The sequence below is a fragment of the Terrapene carolina genome, unplaced genomic scaffold (genome assembly GCF_002925995.2).
Source record: "Terrapene carolina triunguis isolate 2854851 unplaced genomic scaffold, T_m_triunguis-2.0 Scaffold374, whole genome shotgun sequence".
NCBI lineage: Eukaryota > Metazoa > Chordata > Testudines > Emydidae > Terrapene > Terrapene triunguis.
In genome coordinates, this window is record NW_020664725.1 from 12130729 (window position 1) to 12148826 (window position 18098).

The 18098-nt window shown below is 54.2% G+C and overlaps 1 protein-coding gene across 2 annotated transcripts in view; it reads left to right on the top strand.

The window, feature by feature from the left end:
- NECTIN1 (nectin cell adhesion molecule 1) overlaps nucleotides 1-18098 on the top strand; it is a 156330-nt gene that overhangs the window by 68510 nt on the left and 69722 nt on the right. For both annotated transcript variants that reach the window (XM_024196645.3, XM_024196646.3), the window contains exon 5: nucleotides 6743-6894. In XM_024196645.3, the coding sequence (XP_024052413.2) occupies nucleotides 6743-6894 (152 nt within the window). The remainder of the gene's footprint in view (nucleotides 1-6742; nucleotides 6895-18098) is intronic.

The following is an 18098-nucleotide window of genomic DNA, read 5'->3' on the forward strand; positions in this document are numbered from 1 at the left end:
CTTTGGCGCAGCCCTCCCCACATTTCAGTCATTAAATGGAAGCAATTCAGCCTCCTCCAGGTTGTCAGCTTTGGGCTGAACGCCCTAAAGGGAAGGAGGAGTGAGCCGGAGCCGTTGGGGGCTTAGATGAACATTGACGGAACCTGGAATGGTTATTTCTTTTTGCATTCACGGAGCTTAAAAACCGTTCAAACGGATTCTTTTCTCTTCGGCTGGCGCTTGTCATTGGGAAAGCGGCTCTCAAAATGTCTTTGCAGGGAGCCAGAGTTATTCTCTCTCATGTTGCTTCCCGCATCAGACTGCTTGGCTTACGAGCCTGAAGAGGATTCTCCTGTCACCGCTGCCAATTCTTCCCCTGTAAACTCCATGTGGCTCTTGGCACCTCTTGCACCATCACCCAGGGCAGCGCAGAGAGAGGTTTTCACACGTGATACAAGAGGCTCCAGCGCCTCCTGCAGAGTGGCGTTGGCTCCCGGCGGCTCACATCCTTTGGCAGTAAGGCCAGCTTCCTGGCGTTAAAGGTGGCCCTGTGGGACAAGCGCTGGCCAAGAGCATAGGAGACCAGGGTTCAATTCCTGCCTCTGTTCCAGGCTTTGTCTGTCACTTTGGGCAAGTCATGTGATCTCCCCATGCCTCAGTTCCCCCTATGTAAGATGGAGACAATAATACTCCCTTGGTCTGTTTAAATTATAAGCTCTTCAGAGGCGGGCTGTCCCTTACTATGCATGTGTACAGCACCTTGCGCAGTGGGGCCCTGATCTCAGAGTGGGGCCTCCAGCTGCCTCTGTAACACTAGAGATAGGCAGACAGCGATGGTGTGAGTAAGACGGGGCCATTTTTTCTCAGCCCGGGTGAGATTTCCTAGCCCAGGCCAGGTGGGAGGGGCAGTTATGGGATGCAGGGTTCCATACACTCTGCCGGCTGCGTTTCCCTCAGCAGGACCACTTCAGGTGGCGTGTTGGTTGGCAACTGGCATAAGCGCTCCCAACTCCCAGAAGGAGGCAGCGCCCTGGAGAATTGTATCCCCTGATGCCAGGCCTGGAGTTAGCCCTCCGTGGCCATGCATTTCGTTACAGTTTTAAAATCTAGAAAGACTAAGGATTCTCCTATCGTCCGTGTGTGTGTGTGTGTATCTATGGCCCCCGGTCCCGAGGGGACCATGGCTCACGACTCAGCCACCGGGGGCACAAGCTCGTTGGCTGCAGAAGGAGCTGGGGATAGGAGAAGGGAGAGACAGAGAGAGCAGGCTACTGCGACAAATACCCCTTTGATCCTGTCCTCACCACTCCCTTCCCAGAGGACATACTGGTCAGTGAGGTTTGCGTATAGGTTTATTAAACTGAGAGGGAGTGCTGCAGGGGGAGGAAGGGAAGGGAAAGAAGAGAGAAGTAGTAAAGATAGAGGGAGGGGCATAGAAAGGAGAACAGAGAGATGGGAGGGGAAGAGAGGGGCAAAAACAGCTGTTTGCTTTCTCTCTCTTCCTCCTTGCCACAGACTCTGCTTTCCCGTCAGCTCAGGGCTGCCTATTAGCCTGTTCCCCTGGGAGAGACGCAGGCCAAAGTCTGGGTTTGGAGCTCGCTAACTAACTCTGCTGCTCCCCAGCAGCCAGGCCCTGGGAGCTGCGTGTGCACGGCAGGAGGGATGGGGATGGTGAGTGATGGGGACAGGGCCACATCGCGAGCGGAGCAGCAGCGCCGGAGAGAAATTCACTCTGACGTGTCCCCCCGTGCTGCTGATTAACGTAGAACTGATTCCCTGCTCCCATGTCAGAGCCCAGCCGGACAGGCTGAGAAATCGCTTCCCATGCCTTTCGTTAACCTGCGAGTCGCATTTGCCTGTTTCTGTTCCTGAAGGAGAGGCAGCAAATTACTGGTGATGACACCGCAGCCCTGCCTGGAATGGCAATTCACCCCCTCCCCTTCCCTCGCTTTTGTGTGGCGGAGAGCGGCTGCTGATTCCCTCACTTGCTCGTTACAGTAATCAGCACAGGCTTCCCATTCCCCCACTTGACCCTGCGGGGGGAGCCCGTCAACTCAGCGGGCCCCTTGCCTGGAGACCAGGAGGTGCCTAGCCTCGGCCCCACCAGGTTCAAGAAGCCAAACCTTTCCTTTCATAGCAAGGCTGTCCTCCATCGGGCTAGCACTGCTTACTGGCTCTTACCCTCCCAGAACCACCGGTGGGACCATCACCCTAACAGCAACACCTACCGTACGTCACCTCCCAAGCAGTACATGAACACTGAGCCCTCTGAGCCGTTCTTATCCCTGGTCTACCAGAGAGAGCTGGCCGCATGGAGGCCAGGTCTCGGGGAATCTGTCTGACCATTTCTGGGACACTTTGCAAATCTGAATTACGTGCTCCGTCTGTATCCCCCTATACTTCCCACCCTTTTCTTCCTATCCAACTAGATTAAATTGGAGCGGAAATACCACCAGCTCTAGGGCAGCCTGTTCCTTGTATTAGGGATAGAAAAGCCTCCCCCCCCCTGTAATGCTGCATGCAGTGACTCGAGAGCATGAGTACCAGGCTCAGAGCAGACTGTTCAAAACCAGCATACAAACCCCAACCTGGCTGGGAATACTTAGATTTCACCAACCAAGTATCAAGTGTCAATTCCTCAGGCACAGTAACAGCCTTTACATGGAGTCACAGACAGTCCCTGGGGTACTCTGATCTATCTCGCCACCCAGGTGAGCCTACCTTTCTGATAGCTGGTCCCTTACACCAGGAATAATATTCAGGTTACTCCCAGTCCCAAAGGACCAGTCACTTACCCCCAAGTCAGTTGCACCTTAGGTCCCACACCAAAGACAACGCTTGTAGCCAATCCTACAATAAAACATTTACAGATTTATAAAATAGGAAAAGGGAGTTATATACAAGGTTAAAGCAGGTGAACATACACACACAAATGAGTTACAATTCTTAAGTTGTAAAAGGTAATAGAAGCTTTTATGATAAGCAAGCTCTTCATGTCCTTTAGGGCTAACTCAGGCTATGCAGCTGGGATCTCTTGCCTATTCCTAGAAACCCTTGTCCCCCAGAGTCTAAGCAGCACAGAGATACAGTATCTTCTTGTTAGGGTTTTTTTTTATTCACCTCCTGCCTTATGCTCTGAGCTGCAAACTCAGCTGATGGGAGAATCCACTTGCATGGCTCCTCTTCATGGGGAGGGGAGGGCAGAACAATCAGTGCCTTTTGTCCTCTTTAACGTTGCACACTAGTCCGTCTGGTGTCAATGGCCTTTTCTGTCGGGCAGGACGTAATGCTTTCTGTTGGAGATCAGCACTTCACACTAGCTAATGTCTCTCTCCTCTCTGGTGATTTACACAGTCACAGAGGCTCACCATACAAGCACTCAAATATTACCTTACAGTATGGGATACAGAAGGTGTAAGTTGAGACTAATGCAGGCAGCAGCTTACGAGCATTCAATACAGTCGAAACTCTAAACATATTCTTATAACTCTAATACCCGTGTTAACAAGACTATCACGCAGAGGGGCCAGACCGAGCCCAGCCATGTGTTTGTCAGTGTTCCATTGAGACACGGGGACCTTGGCATGAGCTGGCCCCTGGTTTGCCAGCCTCACACCCACCAGCTCTGCTGGCAGAAGTGTTTATTTTTTCATTGGCATCTTTGCTCCTGTATTGCAAACCCAGTCTCATTGGTTCTCAGCCCCACAGCTAGGTTTGGAATTAGGTCACATTGAATTAGCCCAGCCCTGGTTTTAACAGATGTGGGAAACTGAGACATAGAAATGGTATCATCCTGCCAGAGAGGCTGCATTAGGATTCAGAATTTGGGAGCCAGGGCACAGGCCTCTCTTTGAGCTGCTATAGCAGAACTCCCGGATAGTACTTGAGGATGCTGGGAATGGGCAAAAAAAAAAAAAAAGTGGCTAAGCAGGCACACCTGATCAGGGATCAGCTGATTCCCCTATCAAGAGCAGCAGGATGTTGCAGAAAGGGGATTTTCAGAGAGCCCTAGCAGGAGTATGGCGGCTGCTGGGAGTGACAAGCCCCAGCAGTGAAAGCTGGGACTTGGGGAGCAAGGTACAAGCAGGCAAGGCCTGGGAGTGAGCTGATAAGAGGCTAAATAGAGTTGAGAACTTTATTTTGGATGCTGCTAATTGAATAAACCAGAATTTGAGAAGGTCTGTGAATGGGGGTGTGAGTGATTGAAGAAGCCCCTAGCAGGAGGACACTGAGGCAGGGGGCTGCTTGCAGGGCTGGCCTGAGGCCATGAGGGGGTGAGTGAGAGTGGCCCCCTGACGACAATACCTAGCCCTTTATACAGATTCTTCCTAATGCCCCATCCATCTCTTTACCCATATTCGTGGGGGATTCCGTTTACACTAGAGCTGACCATTGCGCCAATCAACAGCCTCCCTCCAGCAATGACCCAGGGGGATGCTTAAGTAGAAGGTGGGAACCCTGCATTATGGGCCTGGTCGGTTGTGCAGCGCTCCATGTTGTGGGTCTGCCAAGCTCTGCGGGAATCAGCTGACACCAGGGAGTAGTTCTCTATTGGTTCCATGGGGATAATAGCACCTCCCTGCCTCCTGGGCTTCTGAGGGGTGCCAGGGTGACTGGCCCCTTTAAGAGGGAGGGGGATCCAGTGCACCAGGGACTTGTTACCAGCCTGGCATCTACTCCTGTCTCCCTGAGGCCCAGCTGGGCAGCAGGAAATCAGTCACAGGTGCACTGGACCCGGCTCCCTCTTAACGGGGCTGGTCACCCATGAGAATAGATGTATTCAAGTTGGAGGCGTTTGGATATTCCTGTAATGGGGCCACATAAGTGCCATATGCAGGCTGGCTTCGGTGGGCCCAGGATTAGGCCAGTGCTGAGCGCTTGGGAAAATGCCAACTTCTGGGTGCAGATTTCCAGCTCCCAGGGCCAGGGTCCCATTTGGACCCACAGGCACCAAGGTCGTCGCTGGGCTCTTGTGGGCCCACATAAGGGCTCAGAAGCCGAACGGCTGCCAGGCTTGAGGAAGTGGGTTTCCTGTCGGGACTGACTCATGGTTACATAGGATGAGCCAGGAAACTGATGGCAAGTCGAGGAGATGGAGGGTCCTCAGCAGGCATAAACCAGTGCAGCAGCTCCACTGAAATCAACAGAGCGTGGCTGGTTTCCCCCAGTGCGGGGGCTGGCCCAGGGTGTCTGTTGGAAGCAGTGTTCAGCCTTTTAAGGCTGGGATTCCTCCCCAAGGTGCCAGCCCATTGGGAACTGGCTGCATGACTGCCTTCACATCCCTGCTGAAATGCTAACAGTGCAGGGCATCCACAGGGCCCAATGACTCTGCTGGTCAGTGCCTTGCAGGGCGGGCCCTGATTCACCCATTGGCACTGGACCAGCAGCAGACCTATGTATGCACCACTTAAGTCCCAGGGCATAAGTGAGACTTAAGTGGCACCTAGCCCTTTCGCTGGCTCTCTGCAAAGGGATGAATTTCACCCTTCCTGACTAATGCATTTTCTTTATTAATGGTATTCATGGTCATCCCTTGCCTTATATATATTGTTATTTATATCCATTTCCTATACTAATGCAACCAAGGTACCACTTAATTCCTCTTTTTTACTAAGGATTACTCACAGTTAATGCATTTTTTGTAGGGGGGGAGATTACTTAGTAAATGTAATTGCTTAATAAAAGTAATTGCTTTACTTTGTAGCGGTAATTAAGAATGACTGGGATGTGTATTTCTTTCCTTGGCGTATGGATTTTTGGGGATTGTTTGTTTCACGGCTTTCCGAAACTTGGCGCCTGACTCGGTGCTGTTGTTCCAGTTTTACATCAGTGGGTGAGATCCTTTGCTGGTGTATATCGGCAGAGCTCCACGGAAGTCAGCGTTGTTGTGCTGATTGTCACCAGTTGAAGATCCGCCCAGTGGGGTTACACTGGCATGAAATGGGAATCATGCAGTAGCGAATCAGTATCCGTGTGTCTGTTGGTTGCACTGAATGGAAGGCGAGGGGGATGTAAGTGCGTTGAAGGCCTGCTAGAGATGAGTCTATGAGATAAAATGATAACCTAACTGCACCCACCCTCAAATCACTCCCCCCCCCCCAAAAAAAATCTGCACCTATTTCCAGAACCGCACTGGAAACTGATCCGTTTTAAGGCTCTGAAATATTTTGCTGATTTCCCCCACCACCACCCTCTTCTGGTGCCTGGCTGGAACTGGGAGTGCCCCAAATAAGGATGTTCTAGAAACATTTGCAGACCCAAGAGGTTTGTCTATGACAGCTCATCAACCAGGTGGTCAGATCCAGCAATAACATAAACAAGGGTAAGTTCATGCAAAGGGCCCGATTCTGATATTTCAATGGTTTTACCCAGGCGTAGCTCCATTGACTCCTGATTTATGCCAGTCTGATCCAAAGCCCGTTGAAGTCAATGCAAGTCTTCCAGCTAACTCCCTTGGGCTTGGGGAGCCCTAGGTGAGATGGGAATCTGCGCTCCAAGCAGGTCAGGGGACAGGCGGTAGTGACAGAGGAGGGTAACTCGCGCCCGTTGGCTGCGTTTGCAGATGGAGAGGGATAGACACGCGGAGGTGGTGGAAGGGAGTTGGTGAAACAAGGACCTGATCCCCCTCCTGCTCACACCAGGGGCTCTGTTGAAGTCAGTGGAGTTATCTAGGCATTCGTGAGTGCGGCAGCCTTGCCTGAGCATTGCCCTTTGCCACACCGCGAGACCCTGGGAACCAACCCCAATGCTCTTCCCCCCGTAGGCTGAACGGCTCGCTGCCTGAGAACGTAGAAGTCCAGAACAACACCTTGTTCTTCAAAGGGCCCATCTCCTACAGCCTGGCGGGGACGTACATCTGTGAGGCCACCAACACCATCGGCACGCGGTCGGGGCTCGTGGAAGTCAATGTCACAGGTAGGAAACACTCAGCCTATCTGCGAAGGGGCAGATTGGTGGTGAACAACCAGGCACAGGCTCTTCTGTCGGTTCTTCTAGAGCTGGACTCTCTCTCTCGGGATATAACCGATAAAGCAAACAGGATCTCCGCTTTGCCCTGCGCTCACGGGGTTTGTTTTCTGAGTGATTTGGGCTTGGATTTCATTTCATGTTTTCTTGGTCTCGCTTCCTTTTATACACGGTGGCTTGTTTGATCTCACCTCCCTTTGTTTTCCTTTCCGCTTCTGATTCAAAGCGAGAGTTGAAGCTGGGATGTGTGGTGAGAAGTGTTGAAGGAGAGGCTTTCTGAGGGGGTGGGAAAGAGGAGTGCCTCCCAACAAGGCAGTGGTCCGACATCTGTGGGTGACTGTTTGTTTCCCGTGCTTGTCGGTTTGAAGCAACTCAGCAGTTTTTTCCAGTTGTGCTGCTCTGTACAGCCGCTAACCCTACCATCGCACGCAAGGCTGAGGAGACAAGCTGTAGGGAGATGGGCCACTTTCTCTAGGCTCCAGGAGGGAGTGACATCAGAGGGCCAGGAGTTAAAATGGTGATGTCATACGGTGTCATATGAGAAATCAGGCTAGCCACTGAGAGAGGAAGTGGCATCTGGAGATGTTGGGTTAACATCAAGAGAGGAGATGACATCAGGAGGCGTCACGATGATGTCAAAGGGAGGAAATGACATCATGTGGCAGTAGATTAACGAGGGAGGAGAAATGACATCAGAAGCTGTTGGTCTGACATCATGGAGAAGTAACCTCTGGCAGTGACAGGCGAGTGGCAGAGAAAGGAAGTGTCATCATACAGCTAAGGGCTTGTGCGGTAGGCAGAGCATCTGCTTGCTCTCGGGTCTTGGTGGAGACAGCAAGGAGTGGCTGGCTGACGAAGCAGCCCTGAGGGCCTGGGGTATGTTGCGCTGCTGACGGTGTGTGGTTGTGCTTGTGATGTGTGTTCCTCTGGTGGGCGATCTCCATCTCGGATCAACTCAGTCCATGGTGGTTATAAAAAGACACATGACCCAGTGTTGTTCCCAGCATCTGCGAGGAGACCATGTGCCACCCGGTGCCCTGGAGACACAGCTACCAGGATGAGAAGCATGGTATGAACATCTAGATAGGCAGAGCCCAGCCTGATCTCTCTCAGCTGGCTTAATACAATGGCTGGATGCCTCTTGCCCTGGGTTTAACCTTTTCCACAATGCAGCGGAGCTCTGAGATTTCCCCCACCCAATGGCCAGGCCGCAATGCTGCTGGGATAGAGAGAAATGGGAGAGTATACCAAACCGTGCCACAACCAAAATATGACCCAAGATGCCCAGCGCTCTAAGCCCTGGGCTTAGCAAGGCATTGGTTCTGTCACCACGTGCCCTAGCTGCCCGGCTGCTTGGTCTCCCTGCTTGCCTGGTTTCGATCTCCACTGGGGAATTTCCAGGCGGTGTAAAACTCTCTCCGAGGGACTGCTGCCAATTGGCAATGCAGAATGAGGCAGAGGACTGATCTGCAGAGGGCTGCTTCTCAGGCTGTCCTATGACAGGGGGCATTGGAGACTTGTGTCCAGTCCCTGAGGCAGGCATGGCTCCCTGGTGGGGATGGGAGGGGAAACAAGCTCCTGGGGCCAAGGCGGCTGCTGTCAGGCGGGTTGGGGAATCGTCGCACAGTCTCCTTTCTCTAAATCTGACCAAAGGCCCAAGCGCTGCCATATTGTTCCCTCTGAGGCGCACGGCTAATGAGACGCCCTGCAGGCTGCGGGAGCTTCCAGGGCATGGGATGTTGGGAGCACAAGTGGAGAGCAGGAACGGGGCCTCCTGCACTCGCTGGGCTAGACAAGGGGCTGTGTGGAGTCGGACACCGGGGTCCCATTCCCAGAGCTGCCACAGACTCATTGTGGGACCATGGGCCTCATTCTTTGGGGAGGTGCCCGACTTGAGACATCTCAGGCCTGATTCGAAGAGGTGCTGAGCACCCCTGGCCTCCATTGATGCCCATTGCAGCTTGGGGGTGCTCAGCAGGTCTGAGAATTGGACCCAGGGTGCCTCAAACTGCAATCAGTGATAATGTTGGTCTGGGCACCTCCCTGTGCCTCAGTTTCCCCCGCCTAGCATGTGGGGACAGTCATATTAACTTTCCCTTGTGAAGCGTGTGGAGGTCTGTGGATGAAACAAGCTGTTGAGATGCTACGTATCATTCGTTAATTGGTGTTGGGGTGAACCTGTGGTCCAAACCGTTTGCCTTGCGTCATTATCTATTGAGTCGGGACTGGTTTCTGTTTCCCTTTGTGGAATACTTTACTGGTGAAAGGAGCTGGCATCATGGCAGCCTGAGCGACTGGGGAGCTCTGCCTACAGACGAGATACAGCCTGGGCAGCAGTGGGGCGAGGAGCCATGACTCAGCGTTGACCCGGGATTGTGTCTAGGGGCCAGAGAGATGAGCATCTCCGAGATCCCTTGAGCCACATTTGTGAGTACCAACAAGAGGGCTGATCAATGCCAGCCATTGTGCTCCTTTGGCAACGTGGGCAACTGCCCTCTAGAAACCGGGCTGAGATCCCCTGCAGCTTATTTCACGTAGGCCCAAAGCCATCAAATGGTAACGACCAGTAATCTGGACTAGACCGGGAGGTGGAAAGCTCCCTGTTCCCAGCACAGGAGAGTAGATTCATAACACACACAAGGGAAGGGTTTGGGGGAGACAGGGTTTCTGTATAGAGTGTTTCGTTCTAAGCTCCGATCTCTCTGCCTCTCAACCATTACTGTGTCGCAGTCGAAATATGCCCCAAGATGTCCGTTGCTGTGAGGCCTGTAATAGTGAGGCCCTGTTTCTGCTCCCATGTCTCTCAGCCGGCCATGCACAATTGCACAGCCATGTACAATGACACTCGCACATCTGCCTACCCAAGGGGTTTACGTTGCCGCCCATCATCACCGTACCCAGGTACCTTCCACATGAAATCCCTAGCAATAGTGAAGTCTCTAGTGGATTTCCTGGCGTCTCCGGCACATCTCCCGTTTCAGAGTTGGCTAGGCTGTGGGGCTCATTGGGCAGATGGTGGCAGGGTTTGAGTGTGGTTCTTCTAGTGGAAAGGCCTTGCACTCAGGGGGAACCATGAACCCAGTGGGAGTTGGGTGCCTAAGTGCTCTTTGTGCCTTGGTGGATGGGCGCATGGAGTGAGCCACCCGGAGGGAATGGAGAACAGAGCATGGGAGGGAAGGGGCATGTGTCGAGCCGGGGGAAGCAGAAATGGGCATAGCAGGAAACGCTTTTGGGAATTGCTGTTTACCAGGCAGGTGGGGGCCCAGGGGACGATTAGCACCGAGGGCAGGGGAAAGCCATCGTTAAAATCAGGCTTTCGAGGGTGTTGGGATAGGGCTTCAGTGATAGTGCTGGGGAATGAGGGTTGGTACTGCCCTGGATGCCAGATGCATAAATCTGGAGTCACACCCCACACCTTGTTTTCAGTGGAGTGACTCCAGGTTTACACCCACATGGCTGAGATCAGAATCTGGACCCTGAGGTGCCAGCGTGTAGAACGGTATCCATGGTGAGGTGACCAGCTGCAGCGGGGATGGGGGGGTAAGAGCATGCACTGAAGGGGGCCGCGTTCGAGCCGATTAACAGCTGACTCGTTAGACCGGGGATACACAAAGTAATACCTTTTAATAATTCATGGGATCTGAATATGTTTATCCAGCTCTCCCCAAGGGCTGATTAGGTCGGCGCTGGAGAGGGCTCAGCCGGCCTCGCTCGCCTATTACAGGTACATTTGTTTGGCGCTTGCAGGCAATTTAGGGATTGTCAGCGGACCACGAAGCCTCTTTCAAGGGCCGTGCGCAATAAATGGCGCTCAGTCGAGTGAGCCGCTAGCCTTGGGTAAAATAGAGAGGAGCCCAATGCAGAGCCAACCCCGCCCAGCTCCCACCTCGCTCTCACGCGCGCCTGTCCCCCTCTCCTGCCATCACGGCAGCCTGCGATTAGCCCACTCCAGACCTGAACGAGGAGGGGAATCACCTGTCTCCCTCCTGAGCCAACCGGGGATTTGTTCCGGGGAAAGGCTGGAAGCTGCTATTAGAGTTATAGCACATTAAAAAGATTGATAAGTGGAAATTTAATATTTTATCCCTGCAATCTGTTCACGTAATAGCTTCTCCTGCCTTGCAGGACGTTTGTCGGTCGAGGCAAATCCATGTAGTGAGGCATGTAACTATTTATTACAGCTGGTTGTGGGAAATAATAAGGGACTCTTATTATAGACTCACTGTGTCTGCACATGTGTCCCTGCGTGTCTAAGTGGGCTCTAGGGCAGGCAGGCTTCCCTGCAGGGGAGCACGCTCCATCATGCATGCACACGCTCACGTGCACCGGGGCTCAAAGGCACGTTTGTGCACAGTCAGGCACATGCCGATTCGGGCACAATTGCACATTCGTGAGCAGTTGTGCACACGCATCTCTGTACGATTGTACCTTCAGACACAGCCAGGCACAATTGAGCATCCATGTACAGTCACACACGTGCCCACCCATTTGGCCCCCCTGTGCATACATACGCACACTCGGACACGCCCATACACCGTCACCGGCATGTGTACACAAATGCACCAACCTGCGCGCACAGACATCCCTGCATGCAGACGCACACAAACATGCCTATGCGCAGGTAGACACCGTCGTCTCTGCGTGCCCATCTTCAGACACATGCAGCCTGTGCACGTGGATCCCCAGCCTAGTGCATGCACACGTTATAATGTGCAAGGGCAGACGTGTATATTCACAACTCCCTGCGCCCACCCACCTGCACGCTCATGCAGAGGGCGTGCACACTCCCTGTGGAAATGGCAGGGAGGGACCTGAGGAGGTGTGTTGGAGAAGGAGGCCTAAAATCCTCTCTGAACCCAGCTTACTGGCAGCTGCATTTCGCAGATGCTTAAAGGAGAAGCGGTCGTCATTCGGGCTCGGCTCCTTGTTTGGTCCAGAAGGTCTCAGCTGGGCTCAGCCTCTGCATGCAGGGTGTGTTGCTCTTCGCAGTCTGGCAACATGTGGATATGTGTAGCAGTTCTCTGCACCCCACGGGGCTGGAGCAACGCAGCTGCGGGAGAGGAGTGGGTCTTCGTGTAGGTCTGGGCGGGGGAGAAGCAGGGAGGCTGGAGACCGTGTGTATTGGCTTCGCTCAGCGCAGGCACCGGGTGAGAGACCTCATTAAAACAAACCCTGCGCAGGCCTGTGAGCTCTGGGCACACTTAATCAGAGCTAGTGGAGATTAGCGGAGCACTGGGAGAGCCTGGCAGCCCTCTCCCCATGTCTCTTTCTCCCGCACGGCGGGGCCAGCATGGGGGCGCTCCCCATGCCGCTCTCCCCGGAGCATCCCTCCTTCGCCCGGCCCTGGCTGCTGTGACTCCCGAAGGAGGAGCTCGTGAAGCGGTGCCTGGCCCTAAGGAAACATAGTTCATCCTGGAGGCCAGGCCACGTCCTCAGCACGTGCAATGACCCGCGAAGGCTAAAGAGGACAGGGAGCGGGGTGGCAACGCTGAGACGAGACAGGGATGAGAGAGGATGGGGACCCGGAGGGGGAAAGGCAAGAGAAGGGGCCAAGCTCCAGAGGGGTCATCAGCCACGGCCAGGGCAGATTTAAAACCTGTCCCCAGGATCCCCTGTGCTGGGTCAGTCCAGCTGTTCCACCGCAGGAGGACCTGGCAGGGCAACCCTGCTCTCTGCAGGAAGGAAGAGGCATGGGAAGGGGGGACAGGCTCCCCTAGCAGCTGCTGAGCTGTCACGCATCTCCCTCGGGGTCTGTATGTGAGGGCACCTCCCTGGAGCTCAGAGCCTGGTGGGAAGAAGCCAGGAGAGCATGGGGACATCGCTAGTGCTCTTGATTTTCTGGGGAAGGCGCTCAGATACCACAGTGAGGGGCAGCCAGATAAAATGGGCAGGTGGATGGATAAAGGAAGCTGTCCCCTGCTCCACCACCCCCTCCCTGTGTGACCCTCAGTAAATCGATAAATTGAACATCTTCCAAAACTGCCACTAAACTGGGGCCTCTTGTTTTTATTTGTTTTGGGAGGGTGTCTGCCTGAGATGCCTCACGCCTGACTTCCCGAGGTGCGGAGCACCCGCCAATCCCGCTGATTGCAGAGGAGGTTGCGGGTGCTCAGCATCTCAGAAAACCCAACCCACGGGTGTCTCAAGTCAGAGGCCTCCAAAACCAACAGCCCCTCTGGAGAACGTCGACCTCGTCCTCCTCTATGGAGTGGGAGGAACTGGGCACCTCGGTGAGGGGCTCTGGGAGCGCCAGAGGAAGGGATGTGCTCCAGAAAGGTGGAGCTCGGGTGCCTGGTGTTAACTCCACACCCCTGCCTACGGGGGGCTCAGTCCATCTCCCAGTGGCTACCCCAGCATGGTGAGGCTTTTCCTCTTCTCTCCTGTCACTGATTGAATTTCGCCTCACCCTGCCCTGCCCTGCCCTGCTGTTTGTGCCCACCGGATTCATGCCCCCGGTACATCGGCGCTCCTGTGCATCCCTGAGACGTCCCCCGAGCCCCTGTCGATTTGTAAGCGGCCGATGGCGTTTGATAAATGTGCCATTCTGCCATTGGCTCCTGGCCTCTCCTCCACGGTGAGAGGGGCCGTGGCTCAGCAAGACGGGCGGGAGGGGAGCAAGCGGAGAGGAGAGGGGTCCCTGGTTTGCTGTGCTGCCTGGAGAGTTATTTACTCATCCGCCGTGATCTCATCCCAGCAAGGTCACTGCAAACAGCCTGTGGGACTTGGCAAAGCTGAGGAGCTTGGGGGCTGTGCACCCCGAGCTTTGTGGGCTGCATGGTCCATGCAAACCCCTTGGGGCTCGGAACCCAGGGCAGTGCGTTAAAGGGGGCTCAGAACAGGTGCAACTGGGGGACCTGGTGGTGTAACCTGGCCGCTGGATTCTCTGCCAGAGACCTGCTGCGGGGTAGTCTTTGATTGACAAGCAGTAGGTGACCTGACAGAGAGATTAGAACCTAAGAGACGTTTGGCATCTGTCCTAAAAGCCGTCACATTCTGAAATGCCAGCAGCAGCTGCTGGACTTCTGGATTAGCTTCCAGTGGTTTCCCTTCCCACCCCTGCACTCCCCTCCAGCACGAAGAGCAGGGAACAATGGAAATGGGGGGGCCAGATCCTTCGCTGGGGTAAAGCGGCATTGAAGGCTTTGGGTCCTCACTGACTTACACCGGCTGAGGATCTGCCTTGTATTTTCTAGACAGCTACCCCGACTGGCTTGATCTCCCTTCCCAGCTCTGTGCTGCTCTGCTGGGATCCTATTGTCCGCAGCCACAGGGTACGTGGGTGGATGTTTCACTGTGAATGGGCAGGGGCAGGCCAAGTGTTCTGGAGAGAATAAGAGTTTCTGAAATCAAAGCCCTTTACAGAGGGTCTGAACTAGAATGCACTGGGCCACCCGGCCCCGATGGGGGTATCCTAGATTGAGGTCTAAGCTCAGAATTTCCCAGTGCACACAGTGAAATCTCAGGGGATTCTGGCCCAAGATGGCATATCATCTGAGTGGTTTTTGGTTTGGTTTGGTTTTTTTGCCACTCAGGGACAGGAATCTTATGGGAACCGCTCACCAGATCTGGGCTCTATCCAACCCTGAACCTGACTGAGCTCAAATCCCCAAACCTCAGCTGAAACCCAATCCAGATCCCAGGCCAAATGGGATATCTCCTTGGGACGTACCTGGAGCAAATAAGAACCCAACTCAACCATAGGAAAACTGACCCAAACTCTAACCAGAACATTTTTGTTATAAAAAATAATTCTGCCCGCCCCTGACACACACACACTTTCAATACAGCCAGCCAAAACGTTGGGAAATTTGGACTAAATTTTTTCATGAAAATAGGTCAGTTTTTTCCACTGGGTCTAACTTTTTTTTTCTTTTTAAAGCATGATTGTCTCTGCGCTCGTGGAGTCCCGCTCGAAGCTGCCAACCCCCAGAAGGCAGCCAGCTCTTGCAGTATTCCCAACCTTCAGCAGGAGCTGGGGGTAATAGGAATCTCATGAGTTTCATTGACCCGGCCAGTTTCCCAGCCTGGTTTTGCAGACCCCAGTGGTTTGTTAGGCTCAGCAGCTGAACTTCATCCAAACAGAACGACCAGGACATTGAAGACCTGCCAGTTGCTAGGAAAACATTCGCTGAGCTCCAACCCCTTGCCTGGCATCTTGTGTCATTATTTACTCCTCCTGTGCAAAGCTAATGCACAGTGGGTGTGAAGTGCTCCACCAACTCATTTCATCCCGTTTTGCACAGTCTAAATGACAATGCAACGTGCCAGGCAGGGGGAAGAAGGGGTAGCTAGATTTATCTCCATCAGTTTTCTCGGAGATCAGCTTGGCCAGAGACTTCCCTCGGGGTCTGCTTCTCCTTTGTCATGCTAGCTAGTGGGGTTTTTTTTCTTAAACCCCCAGAACCTGGAGTCAGGTGATTGCTTGAGAATCTTGGCTTTGGTTTTAAAAACGGAGCAAGTTTCTAGTCCGTGTGGTTGCAGAGAAAAGCTTGGAAAGGTGAATCCTAAAGGCTGAAAGACCAGGAGGAGGAAAAAACAAAGCCCGGAAAGTTGTGTTTTGTTTTTAATCTCATGATTGGCTTGAAAAAGATCCTGATTTGCAGGCGCCTCGCTCCTGATATGGGAAGGCCCAGGACTGGCAATGCTGTTAAGGCCTTGATGGGGTTACTCCTGATCTCCCCCAGGCTGGCAGCCCTCAGAGCCATTCATTCCCATGCACTTTCCAGCTGTGAGTCAGCAACAGGTGAAACCCACCATGAGATGTCTGGCTCCCCCCACCCTGGATCTGGGGAAACGTGCTCCAGGCTGGCTACCCAGCCAAGCCTTTCCAAGAGAGGAAGAAAGCGCCCCAGAGGCCAGAGCTCCCTGCAGATGGGGCCGGATTGTCCTTTTCTTTGGAGGGATCAAAGGGAAACTGTGGGCTTGGCTTCATTCCAGGGCGAAACCCAGAGCGACCCCTCATCTCTCTCTCTCTCTCTCTGCTCCCAGCTGCTGCCCCAAGAGGCCTGGCTCTTGGCATGGGGACAGGAAGCCGTGGCTGAATGCAACAGCTGGCAGAGCACAGGAGGGGGACAGTGGGGAGATAGTGTTGCTCCTTTAATTCCTATGCATACAGCGCTCTCTGTTTTACTGGGGCTGGAGGGGGAAGGAAGGGGGAGGAAGAATGTGTTACACTGTAGTAAAAGCTCAACTTATCCCTCCCCCCATCTCCCATTTCTCTGCTGCTCCCCTTTCCACGGTAGCTTTAATTCTCTCCAGACTCTTCCTAATGGATTTTTCACATGGGGCCCAGCATGCTCTGCTCTGGGCAGTTGGATTGTCGGTTTCCAGGACCCTCACGGGCACCGGGGCGGGGGGAAAGAGACAGGCCACAGGATTCCACAAGCACCCAGGGCTGGCGTTTTACTTCCCCAGCCTGTCATTTGGTCCGTTTCATCCTGCTCGTGGAACTCAGGATTGTTCAACGGCCAGTACTCAGAGCCAGATCCTCCGCTGGAGTGAATCAGCGTCGCTCCATTACCCGCCACAGATCCATCAACGGCAATGGATCCATGCCAAGTTTCGCCAGCAGAGGATCCGGCCCATCCTGTCATGAGTTAGCTTCAGAGTTGAACGGTGGGGCAGTGGAGGGAGAGGAGACGCTGAGGCTGGGGCTTAACTCCCAGCCTCGCTCTCCCAGCCGCTGCCAGGCGTGCCCTAGAAACGCCCAGGTAACTGCCACTGTGTGAGCCCAGCTCCCAGGCGATTACAGGCAACGCCGACAGCAGCCAGGTGCAGCGGCCCCGGTGGGGTGAGGGGGCAGGGGACTGTTTGCACTGAGTGCTTGGTGATAAAGCGGGGCGTGGCTGGGCTGCGTGGCTCTTGTAGACAAGAGGGAGAGAAGCCGGCTCCCCAGGAAAGTGCCCTGCTCTGGGTAGGGACGGAAGCTGAGATGGGCTGCTTGACGCCTTATCCCCGCTGCTGTTGGAAGAGGCTTGGTGCTGGGAGTTCAAGTGGAGTAGGTCTAAAGAAGTCTGGGGCCAAGCTGCCCTGCCCATCCCCCTCCCTTCAGTCCTGAGCCCGTATGGCCAGGCAGGTACTGGTAGGAAGAAAGCAGCGAGGAGCAAGGTCTAGGGTCATAGCAGGGCCTAGGAGTCGGCACTTGACAGTTCTGTTCCTGGCTCTGCCTGTCAGCTGGCTGTGTTCCTGCTCCGTGCCTCAGTTTCCCAGTCTGTCTTTCAGTGGGGATAATCCCCTTTCCCTGCCTTTTGGAAAGTGCTCCAAGCCCCTGACAGGGAATGGGTGATCCAAGGGATCTCTGTGCTGTAGATCCACCTGCACATTACAGCTCTGATGTGGAAATAAAGACCAGGCCTTTCATCTCACCCCACCACGTCTGTCCTTCATCTGCTGGGGATGGGCCAAGGCCCTGCCAGCATTACTCTCCCCTTTGTCTCTCCCTGCTGGGCACGTGGCGGGGGGGGCACCCAGAGAGTGGCAGTGATGGGGAGTGTGGGGTACCAGCATGCTGGCAGCGCTGTTTGTGAGTTTGCAGGTCTCTGCTGAGCGAAGGCACTCAGGGGTGCAAGAGGCCGTGTTTGGGGCAGCCGTCCCTGGGAACCCCCAGTCGCCCTGCTTGGCTGCTGGGTCGCTCCTGTGTGGACTCACTTCTGTCTTGTGCCGGGAACAATGGTGGGAGGGGATGGGGGAAGGGGTCAAATAGCTGCTGCAGTGATTGCAGGGAACAGGTCACTAGCCCTGCTCCCCTCCAATCCTCTGGAGGACAGAAGTGGTCTCTCCCGCCACCCAGTGGTAGTGCTGGGAACGGCCTCTTTCTTGGCTTCCCAGTGAGCCCTGACCCCCTTTCTGCTGTGTCACTGGGTTTCTTTCTCTTGATCGCGCTGCCATTCCGCAATCCCCCTTCTCTCTCCTCTCTCTCTGTCCCCTTCCCTTCTCCGTATCCTCCCCGTCTCTCCCGCTCTCCCTGGCTGACGAGTGGCAGGAGAAATTTCAGTGCTGCCCATGGTGCAGGAGCCCCTTTCCCTGCTGATTTGCAGTCACGCCTGGTTTTGCCTCAGAACTGGCTTCGGGGAGGGGACAGGGCTTATGTTTGAGTGAAATCATTTCCTCCATGTGCAAGGTGCGAAATCTGACACTCTGACAAGTTAGTTTTC